Here is a 25,927-nt window from a genome sequence, read left to right on the forward strand (position 1 = left end):
AGGCAAAGTGTCCTGCCGGGATACCAAAATATAGTCAGGGGACTGTGCAACCTAGAAATACGCTGATCAGAAGGGAGTCAGACGTGTGTCTCCATTTAAGAGAATGGATGGCCAGGAGAGCCTGAAGCCTAGCATAGTTGGAGAGTACAGGTGCAACTGACTGTGACAATAACAGCGAATCGTGAATTGAACACCACCTCAAAAAAGTTCCCCTCCAAACAGAGGAGGTTAGTTAGATCCTATGACATGATAATTTTTAAATAAGCAGGTCCATTCTCTAAAGGTACCTTCAGTGCAGGACAGAGCAAGACAATTGAGAGCAATCATAGAAGAAACAATGCAACCATCACAGATGCAATACACAGCAAGAACAAGTGTAATATCAATAATCTAAACAATCAATATTAATAAATAAGTAAGATACCTTCCAACATGTAAATATTTCACTTCAGTACAGTACAACACACTTCAATAGTCTGTAAGACGCAGCCACAAAGACAAGCTCAAACATTTGCCCATCTTAAATAACAGACTTACAAAATTTGGACTTCCCTGTGCCTCAGATCAAAAGAGCCTTGAAGTAGCCTTCCAGCTTCAGGCCTGTTAGGTTAGAGCAGTGGTCTTCAACCCGAGGGTCCGCAGACTATGTCTAAGATTTCCAAAGGGCTCCGCAAATGAAAAAAGGTTGAAAACCACTGAATTACAGCAGCAAGAGATGCAATCAACCATTTAGACATGGCCCTCTTAGTGACAGCATTGCCCAGGGAATTGGTGTCATATCAACAAGGGCTTTAGTCTACTCCAAGCAGAACCCCAAGGACTTCTAATGTCAAACCTGTGGGAAATAGCTTCACCAGAGTGGGCAGGTGAACATGGGAAGAATGTTGGCAGAACAACAAGCTCATTACAGTGCGATTCTGAAATCTCCCTGGAAAGGAAATACTGAGAATTCTCAACTCCACTTTGTCCTTGTATAACTTTTTAGAAGGTCAGTGGAGCCTGAAAGGCACTCATTCTACAAGCTGAAGTTATTGCCACAAGGAAAATGACCTTCCATGTAAGAAAGCTGAGCTCACAGATGACTTAAAGAGAGCTTTCATCAGCTTTAGGACAACATTAATCCTATGATGCAGGATTTCTTTTTTAATGCAGATAGGGTGGTTTCAAGAGCATCTAGCCCCAGTTAATTTGACAAGAGGTTGTAGAAGCAGTGATTTGCATTCAACTAGTTCTTGATCGGCCAATATAGCTTCCAGGTGAACCAACATGGAGTTTGGCTTTAAACTGGACTCAAACACATAGAAAAAGTAGTCAAGCAGTTTTTTGGTGGCTTTTCTTTAGCTCCCCTAAAGCAAGTAAAAGAGTCCACATTGGCCGGTTCACATAACACTGCAAACTTTTTTTGCTTACAGTTGTAAGTCCCTCTGTCTTTGAAGAGCCCACAACGGCATTAATCACATGCTTGGTAATACCATAACTATGCCGCTCTATGCTCTCAAGAGCCGAGCTCCTGGACTGGGATGGAGCAAGGTACCTTTATTCTGAGTGATCATCCAAGGCCAGGCTCTCCGCCTGATTGGACCAGCTTTGGCCCTCTGAAATACAGCCAGGAATTGTACTTCTCTGGGCCTCTGCGGACTCATTTGGACCAATGAATCTCGTCTCCCTTGAGCTTTGCCAAGACTTTTGAGAACCGAAAGACAAACAGAAGATCATGCAGGTTTAAAACAAACATAAGGAAGTAGTTCTTCGCACAACACACAGTCAGCCTGTGGAACATATTGCCAGGGGATGCTGTGAAGGCCAAAAGTATAATTGGATTCAGAAAAGAATTAGATAAGTTCATGGAGGATATGTCCATTAATGGCTATTAGCCAAAATGGTCAGGGACACAATCCCATGTTCTGGGTGTCTCTAAATCTCTGACTGACAGAAGCTAGGACTGGATGACAGGAGATGGATCAATCTTTAAATTGCCTGATTCTGATCCTTCCCTCTGAAGCATTTGGCAAAGAAGACAGGATACTGGGCTAAATGGACCACTGGTCTGACCCAGTATGGCCAGTCACATGTCCCCCTCACTAGTAGGGCCAGTTAATAACAAAAAGTTCCCTCCCTACAAATAATTTTGTACAAGAAATTTTCATTTTGAGTTTTTTCTTTGAAATTTGATTTTGCATGGGAAATTTCTAAATGACAAAAAAAAAGTTTTTAGGGAAATTTTTCCCATTTTTTGTCAGTAAAAATTTTGGTTAAAAAATTTTGACCAGCTCTGTTCACTAGTGGAAGGAAATGGCACCAACGTGGTAACTTTTTGATGTCATGAGCAGACAGCCAGTAGCTCCCTGTTCAGATGGGTACCTAAGATACTCATCTCCAGAGCCCTCAGCAGGAAAAGATCTGATCCATCAGGGCCAAATCAGAAATCAATTGTCAAAGTCTATCAGCGCCTGCCCATTAACGCCTTATCTGCACTATGAAACGAATACATCTTGTATTTGTAAATATGAGATCATAGCATAAACAAAGCAAGTTGTAGTTTCAACACATTTTAGTTGCTTGAGATAACTTCTTGGGCTCCACCTACTGTTTCCTCAACCAACTAGCAAATTAAAACTACAACTTGCCGCTTCTACACTAGAACATGAACACCTATTAGCTAACATGTTAAAGATACATTTTCCCTAATGTGGGCATGGCCTCATGCTGCCAGCTAGGAACATGAAACCTTATGGGTATGTCTGGCTACACTTCAATTAAAAGCCCATGGCTGGCCCTTGTCAGTTGACACGTACTCACAGGGCTCAGACCAAGAGGTTATTTAATTGCAGTGTAGTCATCCGGGCTCAGGCTGGAGCCCTGGCTCTAGGACCCTATGGGGGGGAAGGGCCCAAAGCTCAGGCTCTAACCCGAGCGCAAATGTCTACACCGCAATTAAACAGTCCCTTAGTCTGAGTTTCGTAAGCCCGAGTCAGCTGACCCAGGCCAGCCACAGGATTTTAATTGCAGTGTAGACATACCCTAAGGGATTAGAGAGTCCTGTCTGCCTTCTGCTAAAAGAGGCAAGGCCCAGGAATAAGAATCCCACACAGATTGGATTTCTAGAGAAGATCAATTACCTGATGCAGCAATCCTGTTTAGCTTGTGTCCTTCTCTAGCATATAAAGTACCTTAGTATATGACCATGGTTAGTAGGGAGAAAAAAAATTATCTGAAAATTTCTATGACTAATACTTCTATTTTTCCTTCTTCAGCTTTGCATTAGCGGTAATATTTTAAGGTTATCGTGTGGTGTAGCATAAATGAAAGCAAGATTACATAATGGAACTGAATGTTCTATATAGTTAGTTTCTCAAAGCAGTACTTTGATTACAGGATAAAGCAAGGAGGGGGAAAACAGCAAATGCAGCAGTTTTGAACAAGAAGGGGTATAATTTTAATACTAGTGATACAGCTCAGCATAAACCACATATAAAACCAGCATAATTTTATTTTTAAGGTTATGCTGAGACTCAGAATGCAGAATGCTAAAGAGCATATTTCTAAATAATGTTCCAGGGCTTCAGTGCCAGCCATGTTTCCTGCTGTGAAACATGCATCTGTATTCTGCTTGATAACACTAAGACTCCAAACACTTCCTAGACAACACTGGTTCCTGCTTTCATGATCCTCACTGTCCTTGCTAAGTAGTAATAGATGGCTGAGACTAGCAAGCAGCCCTTCCTTGATACAAGACTAATATCACTTCTGGGAAGAGGAGGAAAACTGCTGGCAAATGGCACTAAAAGGTCTCATCTACATTAGGAAAACCAGGACCCAGAGTTCTCACGACAGCAATGAAGTGGGGAATCACCTCACAAAACTGGGCAACATCTCTGCCTTCCCACCTTTTCCATTGCTCCCCAGGACCATACAAAGATAGGGAGGAGAGAATGCCAGTGATAAAGGTTTATGCCTTTGTGGATAAAAAAAACTATGGCTCTGAGGCCTGATTAACTTAACACTGGACCTTTTGAGATCTCTACCTCACAGAGGTGGCCTGCTATTACAAAAAAGACAATCTTCCATCCAGGACCAGACAGGCCCAAAATAGATACTTGCATGAAGCAATTATTGGTCAACAAGTAGAACATAGTCTGCTGGCTGCTGCAAACTTCATAGAGTAACTCCTAGGTGAAGTAAGCGAAACATAGCCTTGAGTTCTGCTCTCTTGCAGGTCTATAAAAGTGTACAAGCAAAAAGGTCAAATCTCTGGAGTCTAACATTCTCAGCATATATACTAAAAGAAAGTTTTGTACAAATCTCAACATGAAATCCTTCCTCTGGGAAATCACTTAATTTAATCTAAACTCTTATTCCAATCATTTATTCTAATGCCACAAGGTCATAGAAAACAACCATGGAATCTCCTTCTGCTCTTTACAGCACTACTCAGATTGAACCCTTACAGGCAGGGTCGTTATACTTCCTATCCATTAGAGCAGACTTCCTGCAAGCAACTCTCTCCAGTCAGAGGAGTTTCTGAGGCTGGTAGCTTTCTTGGATGAGAACCCCTATTTTTTTTTTTTTTTAATTTAGACAAATGGTTTTCACAACGTTTACAGTACTCATTCCCCAAGGAAATTCAAGAAATATTCTTCCTTGTGACAAGCATGAGAGTATCCTTAGGAGCTCTGATGGACTCAGGGGAGAGCTTTTGTAATGAGGTCAACTAGGCAGCCGCATGGTCATCAGTATATAAATTCACCAGATTCTATATACTGGTCATCCAGTCTTTAGCCAATGACATTTTCTCTCTCTCTCTCCTTTTTATCGGCAGAAGCCTTCTCCACGCCTTGATGCCCAGGGGAAAATGGAGGATATATAAAAAACATACCTCATTTTAGTTGTCCATATTTAAAGATGATTTGCTTCCTGCCCAAGAAGCACACTGCTACGAAAATCTTTTTGTAATGGATCTCTGGACTTTAGCATGACGAAGAACAGGAAAGTTTACCAATGCTTATTTCCTTGAGAGCAGAAAGTTTCCTGTCTTTGAGTAATAAGGTCCACGGATGTGACCTCCTACAGACAAACAGATCATCCAGAATAGAGATGGAAATGGACATCTAAAGAGTCAGGTTTATTTCACTGGGGGGGAAATCCCACATGTGCTATGGTAGGAGAGGCTATTGTGCTTTCCTCCCCTCCCCCCATCAAAGCATAGTTAGCACAATCCTCAATTTAGGAAAGCAGAATGGAATTTTCCTGGCTATGGGAGTGGTCTCAACTGTCTGAACTTCAAGAGGCAGGGCATTTCCCTGCTACTAGTGACTGACAAGCCTGGGTCTGTCCCCAAGCTGCAAGCAGCCGGACGTAACCATTGTAACAAATCTGTGGACCTCAGTACAAAGAGGAATTACGGACCCCAATTTGCACAGAGTAGATGCAATCAAACTCTGTGCCTGGAAGCCTCCTTCCAGAAGCAGCATTTATTACACCTCCCACTTGCCCCACCCCAACCTACCTTCAAAGCTCGGATTACATTATACAACAGTTGAAATATAAACTTTATTTCAACTAGTTCAGCAAGTTAAATAAAAGATTCCCATCAAACTCCATCAAGATAGATGGCATAAGCTAATAATGGTTAAAGCAGGGGACTTGAAAGCCAAACTTGACTCCTGTTCCAAGCTCTGCCACTGACTTGTTCTGTGGTATTGGGCACCTTATTTAACCCCTCGGCCGTGTTTTCCTCTACTGTAAAACGAGGATAGTATTTGATTATCTCACCAGGCTGATTTGGGAATTAATGTTGGCTGAGTAGTATGAATTCAACACTACTTTATAGTGCAGAATGCTGGGGAATGAGAAAGTATGACACATCCAAACTGTCTCCATTCCATACAACCTGCCTCAGAAAAATCCTCCATATCTTTTGGCCCAGAACAATCTCAAATCAAGATCTATTGACACAGTGCAGCCAAGAGAATCTGAGCACCATCATTGCCAAGAGGCGTTGGAGATGGATCGGTCACATGCTTCGGATGGAAACTGATTCCATCACCAGAGTAGCAATAGGATGGACACCTGAAGGCAAGCGAAAACGAGGCCGCCCAAAAACAACATGGCAAAGAGCTGTGGAAGCCGAGCTGAAAAATCTGGGACACCACTGGGGAACCATTGAAAGACTTGCCAGAAATAGACAGGAGTGGAGGAGCTCCATCACTGCCCTAAACTCGAGGCGTAATAGGAACATGATGATGATGAGGAGGAGGAGTATGAAGATTAAGTACTTCACTCCTTCAGTACACAATGCTACTTAAAGAACAAAATGATTAAACAGAAAGAGAGTTCTGTTTGATACTCAATGTCGTTTGGTAAAGCTTTCATCCACATACACAGTAGCATCCTACCTCCATCCTCCCCAGCTGAGTTAATCTCAGAATGTTCACTCCATCATGTGCTCACATTAAAAATCTTGGCTGATCATAATATTCAGCATTTATTCACTCCCCTGTTGAGTCACACAGGTGCGATCACAGTGCCTCATCAGAGAGCTATAGACTGTAAGCACTTCCACTCTGATGTTTCTGATTTAAAGTTTCATTTAGTCTGAATCAGACACTTTTAGAAAAGTGTGACATTATCTTAAAAGTGATTTTACTTTTTTCAGGGTCCATTTAAGCTGAAGCGGAACTGCCACTCTAGAAAACTGCACATCTTCTTGCAGAATCAGGAGACTTAGGTGCAGCCAAAAACAATATATAGGCAGGGAACAGAAGTTAATATCTTTTTCAGCCTCCATAGAGGAAGAATAAACTATTTCAACCATGCTGAAACATTCAACATAAGTAGTATAGCCTGATGACTAGAGCAGGGAACTGGGAATCAAGGCTCTCAATCCCATTTTTAACTGCTACTAACTATTGTGAGTCCATATGCAAGTCACAACCTTCCTGATTCAATTTACCATGAGTTAAGCATATGAGTAACTAAACATTTGGCATGTGAAAGTGAATCTTGATATAACAAGACTCAGGGTACATGGTGGGGCAATGTACATTAAGGGGGCATGATTTCTAAAACTCACTAACACACTGCAGATTAATTGGTCCATGTCTTGCTGCTGCGCACTAAAGATTCCCTAGTGCACATTAATGTAGTGCTGTCTGAAGGAACACTACATTAAAGCACACTCGGGAATCTTTAGTGCAAACCTGCAGGGTCAACACAGACCAATTAATGTGCAGGACTTTAGTGCACTTTAGAAATCACTCCCACATACATCACAGTAGCCCAATGTGTAGACAAACCCTCTGTAAATTAAGAAATACTAATAATGTTAAAAATAAAAAGAAGCTTACACTTCAGTGTCACTGCTTTAACCAATACTAAATTCTTCTAATGCAACAAAAAACCCAGGGCCCTCTTCTCCCCACACTTTCTACAAACATTCCCTAAGATGACTAAATGAAAATGCAATTTCTTGCCACTAAGTGTATGATTTAGACTTCTGAACATAGAGGACAATTAATTCTTACCAGACAATTATTTATAATTACAGATTTATTTATACTAAAAGTCAGCAGAAGTACTGAAGTGCAAAAGTTAAAGTTTCAGCAACGTCAACCTGTTTTGTACTTGATACGGTATTTTCTGTTTTTATTACATGTGTAGTCTAATATACTTTATGAAATCTACGCTGTAAAACATGCAGGTTGTGCATTGTGGTTTGGTTATAAGAACTCCAACATATATGTTATTTTCTAACTTTGGAAGGCGTTTTTTATTCTCTGTATCCTTTACATGCCATTAACAAAACTTTCACATATAATAAAGCTTCTTTTTATATTGTGTTCCTGTGCCAATTAAAACAAGTAGGGTATACAACGAATGATTGTTGGAGATATCACCTGCATATTTTCTGGGACTAGCTCTCACCTTTAGCAATGTTTTTCAATGACTTCAGATGCAGTGGTCACTAAGTGGCAGCAAGGGATTTCAATTGAGTCTATTTAGTTGCATCTTTAAACACTGGAGCAGGAGGGTCAAATAGCATTTAAGATCCTTAAACAGAGTCCTCATCATCTGTTTCCCACACCCCAGCTACTACTGCCCCCACATAGCAAGTTAGGTTTAAGTTATGGTAACCGTATTACTTGTCTATAAAATATTGGTCAACCATTGAGGTATATTAAGTAAAGCTCTGCTGTCCTTTAGTCATACACTAAAGATAACGACATTTCTTTAGCCCTGAACTCAAAACTTAACTGCATTTTTAACCCAAACCAGCCAAAATTGATCATTTTGGCAAAGTAGGTGTGTCTATGCAAATAAGGTCTGCTCACGAAGTCTTTTCCTCCAATTCACCAACAAATGTCAGGAGAAAGTTCATTCAGACCACTAGCATACATCTGTATACCTTGGAGACTATCATATCTTGAAATAAATATCAGGGTTGTTTCCTAGAATAATATATTCTAAAAATGCCTAAAAATATAGCTAACACAGTTACTTAGTTAATTTAGTCATTTAACTTAAAAAAGGCCTCGCAACTTTCATGCCAGGGTTTCAGCCCACTGTGATTTTCTTTTCTTTTTTACCGAGTATAAAACTTATACAATGGAATACCTTTAAATTTAAAGGGCATTTACCAGGAACCACTATAATTGGGAAGAATTTTAAAATTCAGCATTAAATCTTTACTCTTATGCACACTTTCAAGCCATCAACAATATTAAAATACTGGCTATGTCAGCAGTGGAAATTAGGCATTGTTGACCAGTTTCTCTTACTGTTGTATCACCATTTCAACATTACATCAGTTGTGCATCCAAACTTGAGTCACTGCAGCAATAACATTTACTTTCTGAAAGCACATTTGCTCCGTATTATGTATCTATAAAATATTGGTGAACAAAATGAGTATAATATGAAATTACATCTTCAGAAGGATAAACCATCTGAGACGGATAATGAAGATATGCGGGTAGACCAATCCTTCCCCATCTGAAACTGCTGAATACCTGAAAACATTCATTCTGTTCTTCCTGTACAGCTCCTGTTGGTTGTCAGGCAGACATCCCAAAATACAGTCTAATCTAGTTTCACCATATTTTTCCTCACACGTTGTGAATTCAAATATCCAACTTTATACAATGTGGGTTTGGTTTTTTGTGATCTTCAGATTTAATTCAAACAAAGAATACATTTGTCCTGCATGCCACAGAATACCCATTTTTTCCCTTTGCTCCACTTTCTTCTCACCACACAAAATAAAACCTGTTGTGCTCACCTATTGACTTACAGAAGCTGGACATATTTTAAATCTACAATGAAGATGATTCTAACTGAAGCTTCACTTCCTTGGCTAAATAACTTCCAAGGGATGTAGGATTGTTTGTCACATTCAATATATAGTGTTGGGGGTTCTTCATTGGCATTTAAATTCCTTATTTATTTTTAGAGGAAGAAAAAAAGTGACTTGCACTTAATGTTAGCTTCTAAATGGCCCTAATTAGGCTTTGAATGTTAGGTGCCACTAAAGTGAATTGCATACAAGAAGGTTAAGTTCCACTTTGTTTCCAAACAATAGCAGAAAAAGTTTTCTATTCTTTTTCCATCATGACTGTTTATCTTCTTGTTGCACTGACAATATTTGACATTTTGGCTTTGTTTGATTGTTGTTGTTGTTGTTTAGAAAACATTCAGACTTGACAGAATATTATGGAATGCAGAAAGTGTGGAATATCCCTCTGAAATTGCAAGATCTGATTTTTTTTTTCCTCTGTATCTGAAACTTGTTTTTATCCTCGATGTTAAAGTAGTTTTTCAGAGTGGGCTGTGTGTGTTTCAATAACATATTTATAATGTCCTTCACATAAACTCTCCCTTCCTGACGGTGCAACCCCAAGGCCTTTTCTAGACTAAGATTTGGAAGGTGTTAGCTAATGCATGTTATCCAGCCATACATTTTAGTTTAGATAAGGCCTGGGACAGGGCCATATAGGACAGGTCATATAGAACAGGGAGAATGTGCACTGGGATGTTACAAAGTGGGCAGGGCTTAAACAGGATTGCTAAAAAACTATCATAAAACAGTACTCCACCTACTCAAGAAATTTTCAATTGCTTATCAATTTCATTTGTACTATATTCCAATAAACCAAGCAAAGGTTCTAGTCCCCAAGAGGACTACATCTATACCGAGTTTCTGACTTCTTCAGTTTTTGATGTAGCCGTATATCCACAAGTTTATTTAAAATTCCCTCCTGCCCTCTCTATTTATGTATCTACACAGGGAAGAGTACTCTTTCACTCTCCTGTAGCCCAAAGAGGGCTTCTCTAAGCTTCAAGGTTGTTTTCAGGCAGAGATCAAGTATGGAAAACTCTGCCCCAAACCTGAACATTCTTGAAAACTATCAGTGCGTGAAATTGAAGCATTAAATGGAAACTTCTGAAACGCTAACTCTGGTGAGTGACAGGTACTTGCAATAAGAAGGATATCTAGTGTGCTAAAGGGATACTCCAGCCCATCTCTCTCGGTGAGCAATTGTATGTATACCTTCCTGGAGGAGTTGTGTACAATTTTCTACCCCCATACTGTTATTTTTACCGTGGTAGTGCCCAGAAGCCCCAGTCGGGAACAGTTGCCTGAACTTTCTTTCACACACAGTTCCAAGACATGGGCTTACATAGGCTCCCCTTTTATATGCACAGAAGTGTTTAAGAACTGTGTGACTGTGAAGTCAGCACAGAACCAACCACTTTCCAGCTTTAGGCAAAGGTAGTTTCCCTCTTTTTTATATTGACAGCATTCCTCTCTCTCTCTTTCCCCCCCCCCCTTCTCCCTCAGCTCCAGTACAAATGCATACATGCACCACCTCCTTCTCCCCCCCCCCCCCCCATTCTTTCCATTAGCTCCATCCTGGCTACTTTGGACAGTTTCCCAAGATTCATTTGCTGATTAAGCCCATCACCTCACTATTCAGATGCTCGCTCTCCAGCAATGGGTGTGTTCCACTCTCTCGTTTATAGAAGCTTAACGCTCCTTTTTTGTTAGCCAGTGCCTTTTTCAACCCAATCTAGAACCAAACGCATACACTGTGTAGAGTCAAAACTCATCACCCCTTCCCTGGGGTTTAGCTTTATTAACAACAAAGTTCAACTCACACCTTCTGCCCATGCTTGGCTGCTCCTAGGGATCTTCCCTCCAGACTGCTGAGCCAACACTTTAGATCCTCTCTTCTAGAGAGAGACACCCACACCTCTCTTACATCTCTGTGGAGTTACAAGCCACCAGCCTCATCAGGTTAGCAGAACACATTTGAGCCCTTTCCCTGTATGAGCAATACCTGCTCAATACAAACCAAAACAGATGGATTCATTATTTCTTCAATTATTACAATTCAGTCCAGCAATTCAGGGTTTTTTAGGATTTAAAATTTGTTCCAAAAAACTACAAAGAGAGAGCATTTGAAAAACCTCCTGCAGAACACTAAAAGGAGATTACAGCAAAATTCACATTAAAAGCATATCTGTATTTTTTTTATTATAGCTTCTATAAACCTTCTACTTTATTCCCAGAACTCAAAAAATAGCTCTGCTATGAAATAACTGTAATCTGGTAAATCATGAATATGCTATGCTTCCTACTTTGCCTCTAAATTCCTTTGCTACAAGATAAACATAAATGCTTTCTTCCCATAGCCCCAAAATTATCATGAAAGCACCCACTAACTTATGCAATAATCAGCCATCAACCCCATCACCATAAAATACAAGGTTAAAAAGGAAGATCTACTCTGTAGAAGGATGTAAAGGAAATCTCTTAAATCTTGTGAGGTGCTCACAATACTGTACTAATGAGCACCTAGGAAATTCCTGTAATTAAATACAAATGTTCCTGCAGTGTTGTCACTGACCCCTGACCACTTGTAGCCTCCTGTGTGGTCCTACAGGTTGGGTGTTCTCTTAAGGTTCCAGCATTCAGGCCTGCCACCCACTGAAGTCAATGGGGGGGTTGCCATTGACTTCAATTGATGCAGAACTGGGCTCTTATGCCCCGATCCTGCAACGAGTTCCGCATGGGCAAGCCTCTATGCTAACAAAGAACCACAATGAAATCAAACAGCATCCCTACATGATTGAGGACAACTGTACCTACCTAAGCAACCCTTCTACTTACCTACTCATTCATTTCAATGCAAAAATCCAAAGACACTAGAAGTCATGGGCATTTTTCAAAGTTAAAAAGACACAGAACCCATGATGGCAGCAGACAGACATCCATCCTTACCTACAGCAGAAGAAGACTTAACAGCATTAGGTAATCCAGTCACATAACCTGCGGTTCTGCAAACAATTAGATGAGAGCAGTCTCACAGAGTTTAACAGGACTAAACATGTGCATAAGTGAAGGATTAGGGCCACAGAGGCATTGCAATAATTTATTATTATCTAGAGAGAAGATTTCTTGGCACACAATGTTGAAGCTTTTTGTGTTGAATATAGTTTCACACAAGAGACTATGGAATAAAACCAATAATTTTGTGCATCTAAAATGTAATTATATCTTATGAGTACATTTGTATAAGCTTCTAAAGTTAGCCTAGGGGATCAAAAGCTGATGGTTTTTTTCACCCTTCCCTCCATATTATTTATTCATGAAGTATTGTAACATTTTACAGGATAAAGGGGAGAGACACAAAATGTAACTATCTTCCTCAGAAAAATACTTTAAAATACATAGAATTTCAACAGATTTATAAACTAGTCTTAAGACAAATAATTAAAGGAGTTAGTCAATTGGGAAACACTTTATAGACAACCAGTGAATTTTCATTTACTAAAAAGTGGGAACCAGTTTCCAGTTTTAGGTACTGAATAACATACACAAAATAAAGGCCTCAGCACATGCATCATTTTAAAGTTACTTCTCTCTCCATCCCCCCACTACTGAAGGTCGATGCAGTGCTATACTCTTGCAATTACCAGTACCTTCTCCTTGTACCACTGAAGGGTTCTGGACCTTGGAGTATGAGGATACGAATAAAGCTGTTTTTCCCTCAGTCCATTTTTCCCCCCAAGAGATTTTTAAAAATTGGCTCTTTAGAGTGGGAACGGGGATCGATTAGGAGTTAGCACCTGAAATTGTTCATGTTTGTCTGTCTTTACATTTTACTGATAACCTTTAAGCCCTATATAAAAAAAAAAAAAAAGAATACTCAGCATTAAGTCTGACAATCTGTTTTTAAATTCGCCCTGTTTTGCCTCCTATTTGCTTGCCAAACAATGCCTATGGCTTCCAAGTGGTCAGGAAAAATCTGGACTCAAGGAGTGGACTGTTTCCTTCTTGGAAGAGAACAAAGTAGATACAGACCGAGTATATTCTTTCTTAGATTTGTTTTTTGTATTATTTACAGTATAAACAGAGCTCGTTATTGCTTTGACAGGAATTAATGTTAAACAGTAAAAGCACCAGCTAACCATACAACTGTGCTCCAGAAAGCAGCAGTGTTCAATCCTTCAGCAAACCAGCAGTCTCCTTCTCAACTATCACAACTCCTGTACAACCAAATGTCTCAGACTCTTCACAAATACAAATTAACACCCTGTAAAAGCATGGGCCTGCGCTGTCACTCATTCATCCCTCTGCTCCACCTAATATCTATGCATCATTCAAGAAAAGTCATCACTGTCAAACAGGTCCATGTAGGGTTGTCCAACTTCAGGAAGAGGGGAATTTAAAAAAATAAGTGGGGAGGGGGAGGAGTGGATGGGTTTCCATTCATCTCTCAGGCAACAGGTGCAGTAAATACCCAATCAATTAGTAGCCACAATTGAATGACAAATAGAGACTAAGTATTAGACTATTAACTCAGCCAATCAGTACCTTGGAAATAATAAGACTTACTTCTGTTATTATATTCATATTTTATCATGCTTACATCATCATTTTCAGAATCTGAATGGATGTCACTAGTGTGAAAGCTATTCAAAGGCAAATCTGTATCTACCCCATATTAGGCAAGTTAACCCATCTTCTGAGATCACTTCCCTGCCAAGGAAGAAAACCATAGGATCTGATGTAAGAAGGTACAACAGGGTAGAAAGAAAGTGAGCACCTGGCTTATGTCTGAAACATCTTCGATATGTTTAAGTCAGTCTCCATGTTTTAGTTCAATAGTTTTTTAGTAATTAAATAAGGATATATTTGTTTGAAATAATTATAGTATTTGTTACACAACATAGCTATCTTAAATAACACCTTTATCTTTTCTATTAACACATTCCATTAAAGATGTTATGCTGGGATACTTCCCTTTTGCTAGAACTATAATTAAAATTTTGAGACCATATATTTAATAACAGCAGTATCAAGCAAAGTTGGATGAATACCACATAGTAATGAATTTAAAAAGGAAGCTCTGGGGTTATGTTTTTAAACTAAACATTTAAAAATATTTATTTAATCAGTAGAATTCCCCCTAGGCTGCACTCACAAGAAAACACCATTATCTTTAATCTTTCATATATGTTAGCAACTATATGGACACGTTAAACCAGCCGTGAAAGTGTTCAAAGACAAAAAACTGAGTCTGATGGGGATGGGGTGTTTGTTTGGGTTTTGTTTTGAGTTGTAATTTCTCCAGAATTCAGATAACCAACTGAGGCCTTGTCTACACTGGCAAGTTTCTGCGCAGTAAAGCCACTTTCTGCGCTGTAACTCCCGAGGTGTACACGCTGCCAAGCCACTTAGTGTGCAGAAACTGCACAGTTGCAGCGCTGTAAAAAAACCCACCCCAATGAGAGGCGTACAGCTTTCTGCACTAGGGGTACAATGCCGCGGTGCCAGCGTACATACCCTGATAGATTACAGCGCTGCGATTGGCCTCCAGGAGGTGTCCCACAATGCTTGCTCTCGCCTCTCTGGTCATCGGTTTGAACTCTACTATCCTGTCCTCAGGTGACCAACCATGAGCCCTACCCCTTAAATTCCTAGGGAATTTTGAAAGTCCCCTTTCTGTTTTCTCGGTGACACATGCAGTGGTCTCAGCGCATCTTTCCAGGTGACCATGCCTGCTCCACGCACCAAGCGATCTCCCGCTTGGAACAATGACGAACTGCTGGACCTCATCAGCATTTGGAGAGAGGAGGCTGTCCAGTACCAGCTGCACTCCAGCTGTAGGAATGATGATACCCAAGGAGAGATTTCACGATGCATGGCAGAAAGGGGCCATGAGTGGGACACAATGCAGTGCAGGGTCAAAGTGAAGGAGCTGCGGAATGCCTACCACAAGGTGCAGGAGGCAAATCGCTGCTCCGGTGTTGCGCCCACGAACTGCCAGTTCTACAAAGATCTGGACGCGATACTCGATGGTGACCCCACCTCCACTGTGAAGGCCACTGTGGATACTTCAGTGGCTCGGGTGCCAGTCAAGAGTGGACTGAGCCAGGAGGAGGAAATCTTGGACAAGGATGTGGAGAGGGAGGGGGACCCAGAGGCAGAGATGCATGCAGCAAGGAGCTCTTCTCTACACCAGAGGAGGCTAGCCAGTCACAGCTGTAGGAACTTGGCGACACGCAAACAGGCGAGGAGGCCCCTGTTCAGTGATTCCCAAAATCAAAGCCACTTAAGTGAGTTGTTGGGGGCAAGAGGGTTGCAGAAAACAGGTTTGTGTCTGTATGATGCGTGTACCATCACATGACTAGTCTGAGCAGCAGAACAAGGTTTTGATTGACTCCCTCATTTCACGGGAATCTGCCTAAGAGATCTCCATGAAACTCTCATGGAGATACTGGGCAATCTGCTGCTGCAGGTTCTTTGGCAGAGCTGCTTTGTTTCTTGCCCCATTAAGGGTAACTTTCTCGTGCCACTCTGCCGTCACTGGGGGGTGGGGAGACCATTGCTGCACACAGGCGAGCTGCATAAGAGCCAGGGCAGAAGCCACAGGCTTGGAGAAGATCCTCCCTTGATTTCCTGCTCACCCTCAGCACTGAGATATCTTCCATAATGAACACAGCCTGTGGAAAATGCGGGGACAGTAATGATTATAAGCCCCCCCATCCACAGTGCTGGCTCTCCCCAAGAGCCACATGGCCAGTGTACAGTACGGTCCTGGAACACTGATTTCCCCGGCCCCTGTGGTTACTCACCATTCTGGGGGTCTTGTGGCTCATGTGTGCTTGCCTGGGGTCAGCCAGTTAGTGACTGTGTTTTAAATCACTGAACCAGTGGTCTGTGTGTTGCAAACAATACTACTTCTGTAAAATGTTGCATTTTGGCTTCACAGATATGATCTTGGGAGCCCAGCCTCCTTCTTTGTTATCGCCAGCTGAACAGCTGCACAGAATTAGAAAGCGGCCATGAAGAACTAAAGAGGACTTTCTGTGTGATGTCACGATGCACTCCGCGGCCAAAAAACAAGAATTGAAGGAGTGGCAGGACAGCGAGAAGAGGGACCGAAAGGAGAACGTGGCGAGCCAGAACAAAGCGACTCTTTAAAGTTTATGGAGCGCCAAGCAGACACGCTCCAGGCGCTACCAGCACTGAAAACCGAGCAGCTCCACACCCGTCCTCCCCTGCAGCCGCTGTCGCAAAAAACTCTCTCTCATGCGCCCCTCAGACACTGCCAACACACAAGAACCTCCTGGCTCCTGTCTGTACTCGCTGCATTCCACTCCTCCCCCATCAAAGGCCAGCCCTATGGACTCCCAGTACCCACTGCACTCAACACGTGTCCCTCTGCAATTTAGCCCTGATGAAGTACAGTACCCGCTGCACTATACTCCAAAGGAGAAGGTTGGATATGATACCTGGACATACACAAATCTTTAACCATCCCAGGACCCCTCCTCCCGGGACTCTCCTCAGTGCTGAGTTGTTTTTTTGTTCATCTCTCCTCTGGTTGTTGATTTTAATAAAATAATTGTTTTGGTTTGAAACAATCTTTATTCCATTAACTGAAAGCAAACAGAGCCCGGCAAAGCAAAAGGAAATTTTCTTAAACCTTCATAGTGCATTGTCTGCACCAATCACAATCACCTCCTAGCATTACAAGCACTGCATTCCTGAGCATAGCAACAAATATTAGCGGCTTTCATCTTCAAATTGCTGCCTTAAGGCATCTCTGATCCTTATGGCTCTGCACTGCACCCCTCTAATAGCCTAGGTCTCTGGCTGTTCAAATTCAGCCTCCAGGCACTGAGCTTCAGTGGTCCAGCCCTGAGTGAAGCTTTTACTCTTCCCTTCACAAATATTATGGAGTGTACAGCACGTGGCTATAAGCACAGGAATATTGTCATCGGCCAGATCCAGACTCCCATACAGGCAGCGCCAGTGGGCCTTTAAACGGCCAAAAGCACCCTCAGTCATTCTACACTTGCTCAGCCTGTTATTGAACCGCTCCTTGCTGTTGTCAAGGTTTCTCCGTGTATGGCTTCATAAGCCATGGCATTAAGAGATAGGCAGGGTCTCCCAGGATCACAATAGGCATTTCAACTTCCCTTACGGTGATCTTCTGGTTCGGGAAGAAAGTCCCAGCTTGCAGCTTCCTGAACAGGCCAGTGTTCCAAAAGATGCGTGCATCATGCACCTTTCCAGACCAGCCTGTGTTAATGTCTGTGAAATGCCCACAGTGATCCATAAGCTCCTGGAGAACCATAGAGAAATATCCCTTCCGATTAATGTACTCGGTGGTTAGGTGGTCTGGTGCCAGATTGAAATATGCATGCCAGCTATCGCACCTCCGTAGTTAGGGAAGCCCACTTGTGCAAAGCCATCCGCAAGGTCACGCACGTTGTTCAGAGTCATGGTCTTTCAGAGCAGGATACAATTAATGGCCCTGCATACTTCCATCAACACAAGTCCACCGTTCGACTTTCCTATTCCAAACTGTTTAGCAACTGATCGGTAGCAATCTGGAGTAGCCAGCTTCCACAGTGCAATCGCCATACACTTCTCCAATGGCAGGGCAGCTCTCATTCTCGTGTCCTTGCGCGCAGGGCTGGGGCAAGCTCATCACACAGTCCCATGAATGTGGCTTTCCTCATCCGAAAGTTCTGCAGCCACTGCTCATCATCCCAGATGTGCATCATGATGTGATCCCACCACTCCGTGCTTGTTTCCTGAGCCCAAAAGCAGCATTCCACTGTGGTCAGCACCTTCGTGAATGCCACAATCAATTTCATGTCATAGCTACTACACGTGGCGAGATCAATGTCGAACTCCTCTTGCCTTTGTAGTTTAAGGAATAACTCCACTACGTGTTAGTGAGAGCGAGCAGCATATTGGTCAACAGTTTGGGATCCATTCCTGCAGACCGAAGAGGCAGAGTGCGCAGTACACAAACCATTGAAAGCCAAATGTGGACGGAAGCATGGGGATTGACGGGATGCAAAGCAATGCATCACGGGGCATTGGGACAGGACCCAGAATGCCCCGCGACCACCTCTGCCTTCCCACAACTCTTAGTGACAGAAGAGGAAGATGCTCTGTGGGATAGCTGCCCAAATTGCACCACTCTGAATACCGCTGCAAGTGCCGCTAGTGTGAACACGCAATTGCGCAGGCAGCTGTCAGTGTGAATACACAACAGCAGTTTCCCTTCTGCGCTCTCTGAGCAGCAATGTAACTGCCGGCACTGTAACTCTGCCAGTGTAGACATACCCTGAATATCTAGGATGACTCCTTTCCAGAAAGGTGGCTAATGCAGTAGTTTTAAAAATATCCTTCAGGTAGTTTTAAAGAAGAAAATAATTTAGAAAATGCTTTCCCATCCCCTATAATTAAGATTCTAGTACTTTATGGTGGCTGTGTGTTAGCTGCATTAGTCACCTTTCTGAAGGCAGAACAAGGAGGGGACTTTGGCTCCACCCCTGCTCACTGCTTCTGCTAATTTCCATACTAGATGGAGCTACAAAGCCACTCCCTTTCTCCATCTACTGACCTAATTTGCTAAGAAGCTTAGGGGATGCACTCCCGCTTCATCTTATAGAAGCCTGTCTCCTCCTTCCCCTTACACCAAAGAGGCTCAAACCTTTTCATAGCATGGCCCACATTTTAATACAGAGGATTGCTTGGTAAGCATCTACCCCTCCCATTCAAGATCATGTAACATTCCTGTGGCAACTAGAGCATTTGCCTACATGGAAAACTAACACGAGGAAAGTAATGTATTTTTAGCTGTCTTTTAATGCAATTTAGCAACTGGGAGTAAGGAGAAGCCAGCCAGCACCATGTGACCAGTTTGAGGCCTTCTGCCCTAAACACAAGTGCAGCTATTTGCTCAATCATCATTCCTTAGACACGCTGTTGTACTGGGATCCCTTAATGCTGGGGGTGGGGAGAGGGTCGATTTTTCAAGTAACCAAAATTTAAAAAAAAAAAAAAAAAAAAAAAAGAAAAAAAAATCGGTCCACTGCAAGTGCAGTTTCTTCATCTCAATTTTAGAAAGTCTATTAAAACCTGGTTTAGTTCTATGACTGGTATATCTAAATGTTAATCTGTTTGAAATATCTCACCCATTGAAGTTCGCTGCTCTTCCATTCAATGGGCCATATTTTAAACATACTTTTATGAGCACCTGGTTTGCAAGGATTTTTTTTTCTTCATCAAAACAGGGCTTGCCCTCAAGCTTGGGATGCCCCACAGGATCCAAGATGCAAGAGTTTCCACTTTTCTGTAGTGTTCTTTTCAGAATGGTATCAAATGAGTTTGCTTGTTTCAAGTGTTAACTCAAGTGTCACTCATTTTGCACCTTTAAAATGTAATAAACTTTGAGCAAAAAAGACAAACCCCCGTCTTTCACAGCAAAGTAACCTGAACACAACCAGTACCTATTTTCTTAAGACTCCCTACCAAAAGACAAAGACATAGAAAGACCTATACCGGTAATTGTTTTATTTGGGTAATGCCCAAATGCACCGCAAAGGTTTTGAAATGCAATCATATTAGGAACATATATTTAAACATACAACAATTTAAGACACAAGTTAATAAATGGATACCTAGAGAATTCTCTCCTCTATAGAAAAATCCATTTTGAATTCTAATCCAAAACCTTTTAAACCAGAAAATATCTAATTTCTTTGCAATCTACTTGTACAGAAAGATGAAAGGAGGAAAATAAAGGTGGATAATAGTACTGTATGGCTTTTTGCTGTTTTTTCTGAAACTGGTGCTTGCACTGTAGAATCCTGATTAGGAAAGATGTGGTTGTTGAATTTTTATTACAACTTCCCTTACAGACTAAAACCCAGTAACCCTAGGCATTCAAAATGTACTATGAAGAAGAATACATATAAGCATATAAGCTTTTTAATCTCTGCTTTGGACGTTTTCTTGCATATTCACATATTCACAGAAAAGGGGGGTGGGGGAGGAAGCTATCAAAAAAGTCAACATTATTAAATAAAACCGATTTGGAAATGAGTGGGCTAGATACAGTATGAAATCAGAGTAAAGTAACTCTCTTCATTAACACCCTGCAGCTCTGCTATTGTTAAGGCAGCAGTCTCACTCAGTGTTTCTCCTAGAAACCCTGATTTTCAGGCACCTATCCCATCAATAAAGCTTGCTCTAGAATTAAATTTAGAAAAATAATCACTCACAGTGGGAACACTTTGGATATTTGAGGTCTTTAAAACAGGAAATTCTATTAAGAGAATTTTGAATGTTGTACTTCATAGGAGTATCAACAAAAGCGTATTGGTTTTAGCCAATTGGTTTCTGCCCTTTGCCCCCCAAGGTGTAAAATCCCTGCCAGTCATCTGAAGGGTTCCTCAGACATTTCCCCTTTTCTCCATTGCTCCCTTCCTCAAGGTTTACACTGCAACCCCCATGTTCATAGCTACAATAGCCCAGAGAGCTCCTCAAAAGCCAGATGGACTGACTGCAGTTGAGTGATGCAGGACTTTCCTCCTCATGAGTTCAGCATCCTGCCTCACAGTCATCTGGGGGAGGCTTTTATTAAAATAAAAGTTTGCAAGCCATTCATTCATAACATTGGCCTATTTGCTTGTGACAGTGAAATAAAAATCTCAGATATGCACTTGAGAAAAGTAGCTGTTTTTCGTATTTATGATGTTTTCAGACCCGTGGATTGACACAGGGGCCAGTTGTCTGATCTACATGGGCCTCTATGCTGCTCCACTGGCATAAAGGAATGAAAATGGCACCCAGGAAATACCCCAACATAAGATGGGTCCCTGGATGCACAAAGATGTCCCAATGGCTCTATACTGCAGCATCCAACATGCTGTTGAGAGGGAGGGGATGTGGCCACAACACTATCTTCTTGCTATTTCGACAATAGGCCAACTCTGTTCTAATTTATACCAGGCACCAAACCAAACCCCAGCAATGCTGATGATATGGCTTAGTTTTTACCTCTCCTAGGCCAAGTGAAGGGCAGAGCAATGAAGAATCAGGCTCTGTGATGGGTGCTTTGTCTCTTTAATAGACAGTCTGGGGTTTGTTTTCCCCTTTGAGATTCAGTTCTGCCAACCCAGGTTTTCTAGTCGTGTGTGAGTGCGCAGTTAAGTTGGAAGAGTAGTAGATTTTTGTTTATTGTTGCGGTATTCTCTCTTACTTTATTCTCTCTCTCCTTCCCAAGAAACAAGGAAGAAGGGAAATAGACAAATGCATACTCTTGTGTAAATGTTGGAGATTGTCCAGTTTCTAATGCCTTGAAGAGCCAAATTAGTCAAACCTTGCTGGGGGCAGAGATGCTACTGGTTAGCAAATGGAAATCTAAGGACTTGTTTAGATGAGAGAAATTTGGTATAACCTCCCCTCCTCCCCCAGTATTGACACACTGTAATGGTGCAAAATGAAGCTTACCAGCGGGACATATGCCAAAAAGATATTTACTGGGGGTAAATCACATAGCTGCATGGCTGCTGTTACACCCTTGCAATGAGTCTACTCTGTAGGTTTGCACCAATGTAGTTATATCTGGGTTTGGTTTATTTTTATTTTGGGGACTAATGCCATTGGTTTTATTGTTGTTAAACTCTGACTTGCCTGGATCACCGTTTTTCTTTACAAGCTAACCCAGGTGCCTGGTCACTATCACAGGCTTGCAGATTTTTTTAAATGGGATTAGTGCTCATGAAATGTGCTGGCTCCACAGGCCTGCAGATTTAAATCTTCTGTTTATCCAGAGCACATGGATAACAGAGACACAGTGGTTACCATTAAAAAGGCAACATTTGATGTATTCACCATGGTTTTGGCAGTTATTCCATAATTGTATAGGGGGAAAGGTACTCTCTTAGATCCTACTGTGTGATAATTGCTGGGAAGAACAACTTTTTCATTTGTGACAACAGTACAAACTTCATCTATTTGCCTGAGCCCTAGGCAGGAGGAACTGGCATTACTGCCCATTTAAATCACCAGGCCCTTCGCCTGTGGGTGACACCAAAATTGCCAAACGATGTTAACAAAGGTGGTGGGTTTTAACATGGACACTACCATAACAATGGGTTAGCAGATTAAATTCGGGGGAGGGGGGAGGCCTTTTGAATGAAGCATATAAATTAAGATAAGAAAAATGATGTGCACTTTGAAAATGCGGAGTATTATTTATGTGCTAATGGTTATTACTGTGAATGGGCAATTTCTATTTAGAATATAGCAAGTGGAATGATGTAACATCTAGTTACTGTATGTCAGAGATTGCCTATTACAGTTATTAAAATGGTAATACACAATAAGCTTTTATTAGTATGAAGTGACAAGCTTGTTTCAGCGTATTGTGTCAATGAAGTTCAGATTAAGATCTCTAATAGTACACAGTGGGGCCATTATAGTGTATCGTCACCACGTACCATTAAAGAGAGTCTTTAATCTGCAGATCATTGCCAGGATATGCTGCTCATGTCAGCGATCTGCTGAGTAAAAGATCAGGTTGCTATGAAAATATCAACCCCCTGGGTATGTTAGAAAATCCAGGGCCCCCATTACTCAATCATTATAACTCATTACTGTATCTGGGTCATAAAGAATTAGTTGCAAGATTCTGAATTTGGTTATAAACACATGACAGATACCATGACACAGATAAAGTCAGAAAATATGCCACTGGCTTTTGTTGGGAATCTAGCCCAACCAAGTACCCACTATGTTTTTCATTTCAATAAATATTTTTAAATTACCAGTTTATTTTCACACAAGACGCTGGCTTTTCTGAGTAGCTGCAAGCTAAGCCAAAAACACAAACTTGAAGGAAAAGGATCAGAGAAAACCCACAGAGAAATGCTTTTCTCTCCTCCACTTTACACACACTCCACAATGGAGGCATGGTGGCCAGCAACAGCCAACAGGTTTGCAGTTCCTCGCCACCAATATCAGCATCGCAAGTTACGCAGTATCAGCATAAGAGAGTCGCAATGGTGATAAAAATGAAAACATGGTTGTTGAAATGCCTTATCCCTGTGCGTAGCTGCACTGCTTCAAGAGAAAATTGGCTTCCGATAAGGTACAAACCATGGGGAAGAGCAGTAGCTTCACCTGACATGCACTGCTAAAACACTCAAGTGTACGAATATGATTTATTCTCTACATGGCATAAGCTTTCTGTAACACAGATACCAACTCCTGTGAATAAGTGCAGCAATAAAGTTGATCATGCTAAATGCACACAGCACTTACCAAAAATCTGGTTTGAGGGGTGGACAGTAGAGGGAAGATCGGTGAGCAGCTTCCAAAATACACTGAGTACCAGCCAAAAAGGGGCTGACAGCTTTTTCACGGAAACCCATAACGTGCTACTGACTTTAAAATAGCAAACGAAACCCAACCTTATAGCATTCCTACGTGCTCCTTCCCATGATATTTCATATTACATTCCCCTTCACAAATGGGCTGTGCATACTTCAGAAGGGAGATGGAGAACCAACAGGGCTGTGGTTAAAGCATCCCATTCCCGCGTACTGGTGCATCACGCACCAAGCATCTCATGTATAAACACCAGGTTAGTCGGTAACAAGGGCCCCGCTAGTCAATTTCATGCTTTTGGCCCCAGGCTGCCATTCAGAAGCCCCTTTGGTAATAAGCAGGGATACCCAGCTCCCTTTGCACAGGGTAGCAGCTGGATCCCCACCCCCTGTGTATGCTTGGCAGACGTGTGGGGTGGGGGGGGTGAGGCTGTCATTAACGTGTGGCCAGCAGCATGAGAGAGGCTACAGAAAGGCACAGGGCTACATTTCTAACGGCAGTGGGAGCAAACTTCAGATCAGAGATGTAGCTTATTGCATGTAACTACCCCACCAGCTCAGCCTGCTGCCCCGAGACACAGGGGCACCGAGAGAGGGAACCAGCGAGGCACAGAAAGACAGACACAAACAGACGCAGCCCCAGCAACTCGCTCGCTCGCTGCATTTGCTCCCGTGGGTGGGGTGGGTTTTTTTTTTTAAAGACATACACACACACACACACACCTGGGACAAATCCGAATGTGCCCCCAACAGGCAAGTCAATGACACCCTAGGACGGGGAGCCGAGGGAGGCGCCGGGCACCTGGCAGGAGAAGAGCCCCCAGCAGGCACCCGGGCGTTTGCGCAGCAAACCCGAGCGGCAGCTGCGGCTGCAGATCCCCGTGCAACGCACCCAATATAACCCCCCTGCCCCGCACACCCCCTGCCCCGGGGGGCTCCCGCCGCGCCCCCAGCCCGCACTCACCCAGAAGACGAAGGAGTAGATGATGAGCAGGGTTTTCAGACACGTTATCACGGGTTTGGTCTCCATTCTCCTCGATGCCATACTACTGAGGGCCCGGCTGCTGGGGAAGGGGAGGGGGGGCTCAGCGCTCGGCTCGCTCCAGCCTGCGGCTTATCCGCGCCGCCTGCCCCGCTCGCCGCTCATTCACGGCGCCGCCGCCCGCCCCGCCTCCTGCCCGAGCCCAGCATTGTGGAGTCACAGCAGCCCCGGGAGCGCGGCGCGCTGCCCGCCCAGCCCAGCGCAGGAGAGAGCCGCACACGCGCCCCCTGCCGCTGGGCCCGGCCCCTGCGCCGGCTCGGGTAAAGCGCCGCTCCCCGGTTCCAGCCCCAACACCCTAACGCTGCGCCAGGTCTCCCCGAATAAGGGACCGTATCTCTGGCGGGGGGCTGGAATTCAGCAAGATGAAATTCCATCCAGACAAGTGCCAAGTACCTGGAGAATCTCCGTCCAAGACTTTTAAAGGAACCGGCCCATGAAATTGCAAGCCCCATAGCAAGGATTTCTAATGAATCCATGTACTCAGGGTTCCTACCCTCTGACTGCAGGATTGCAAATATAGTAGCTATATTTAAGAAAGGGAAAAAGGTGATTCAGGAAGCCACCAGGTGCGACTTCCCACTTTCCCTGGGGGTTCTCAAGCCCAGGCCCCACCTAGGGTTGGGGGGTGTCTGCTTTTGGACCGAATGCTCGGTCGAAAAGGGATCCTGGTGGCCCCGGTCAGCACCACTGACCAGGCTGTTAAAAGTCCAGTTGGTGGCGCAGCAAGGCTAAGGCAGGCTCCCTGCCTGCCGGGACTCCGCGCCTCTCCTGGAAGCAGTGGCATGTCCTCCCCTCTGGCTCCTATGCATGGGGGCAGCTGTCCCCGCCCCAAGCGCCAGCTCTGCAGCTCCCAGTGGCTGTGGTTCCCAGCCAATGGGAGCTGTGGGGGCGGGAGCTGTGGATGGGGCAGCGCACAGAGCCAGCTGGCCATGCCTCCACATAGGAGGCGGACAGAGGGCATACTGCTGCTACCAGGAGCTGCTTGAGGTAAGCACTGCCTGGAGCCTGCACCCCCTCTCGCACCCCTACCCCAGTCCTAATTCCCCTCCTGCCCTCCAAACCCCTTAGTCCCAGCCCAGAGCACACTCCTGCACCCCAAACCCCTCAGCCCCACTCCAGGGTCTGCCCCACCAGCTGGAACCCTCACCCCAACCACCTGCCCCAGCCCAGCATCCCCTC

General features: G+C 43.2%; 1 protein-coding gene across 1 annotated transcript in view; it reads right to left on the reverse strand.

Annotated features, from left to right (window-relative positions):
* The window catches only part of TSPAN7 (tetraspanin 7), a 189,515-nt gene extending 164,589 nt beyond the window's left edge, over positions 1 to 24,926 (reverse strand). Inside the window, exon 1 of the mRNA XM_054005884.1 lies at positions 24,671 to 24,926. Within this exon, the coding sequence (XP_053861859.1) occupies positions 24,671 to 24,751 (81 nt within the window). The 5' untranslated portion in view covers positions 24,752 to 24,926. The remainder of the gene's footprint in view (positions 1 to 24,670) is intronic.
* Between the last annotated feature and the right edge of the window lie 1,001 nt (positions 24,927 to 25,927).

This window comes from Malaclemys terrapin, chromosome 1 (assembly GCF_027887155.1).
Source record: "Malaclemys terrapin pileata isolate rMalTer1 chromosome 1, rMalTer1.hap1, whole genome shotgun sequence".
In the NCBI taxonomy this organism is placed as follows: Eukaryota; Metazoa; Chordata; order Testudines; family Emydidae; genus Malaclemys; species Malaclemys terrapin.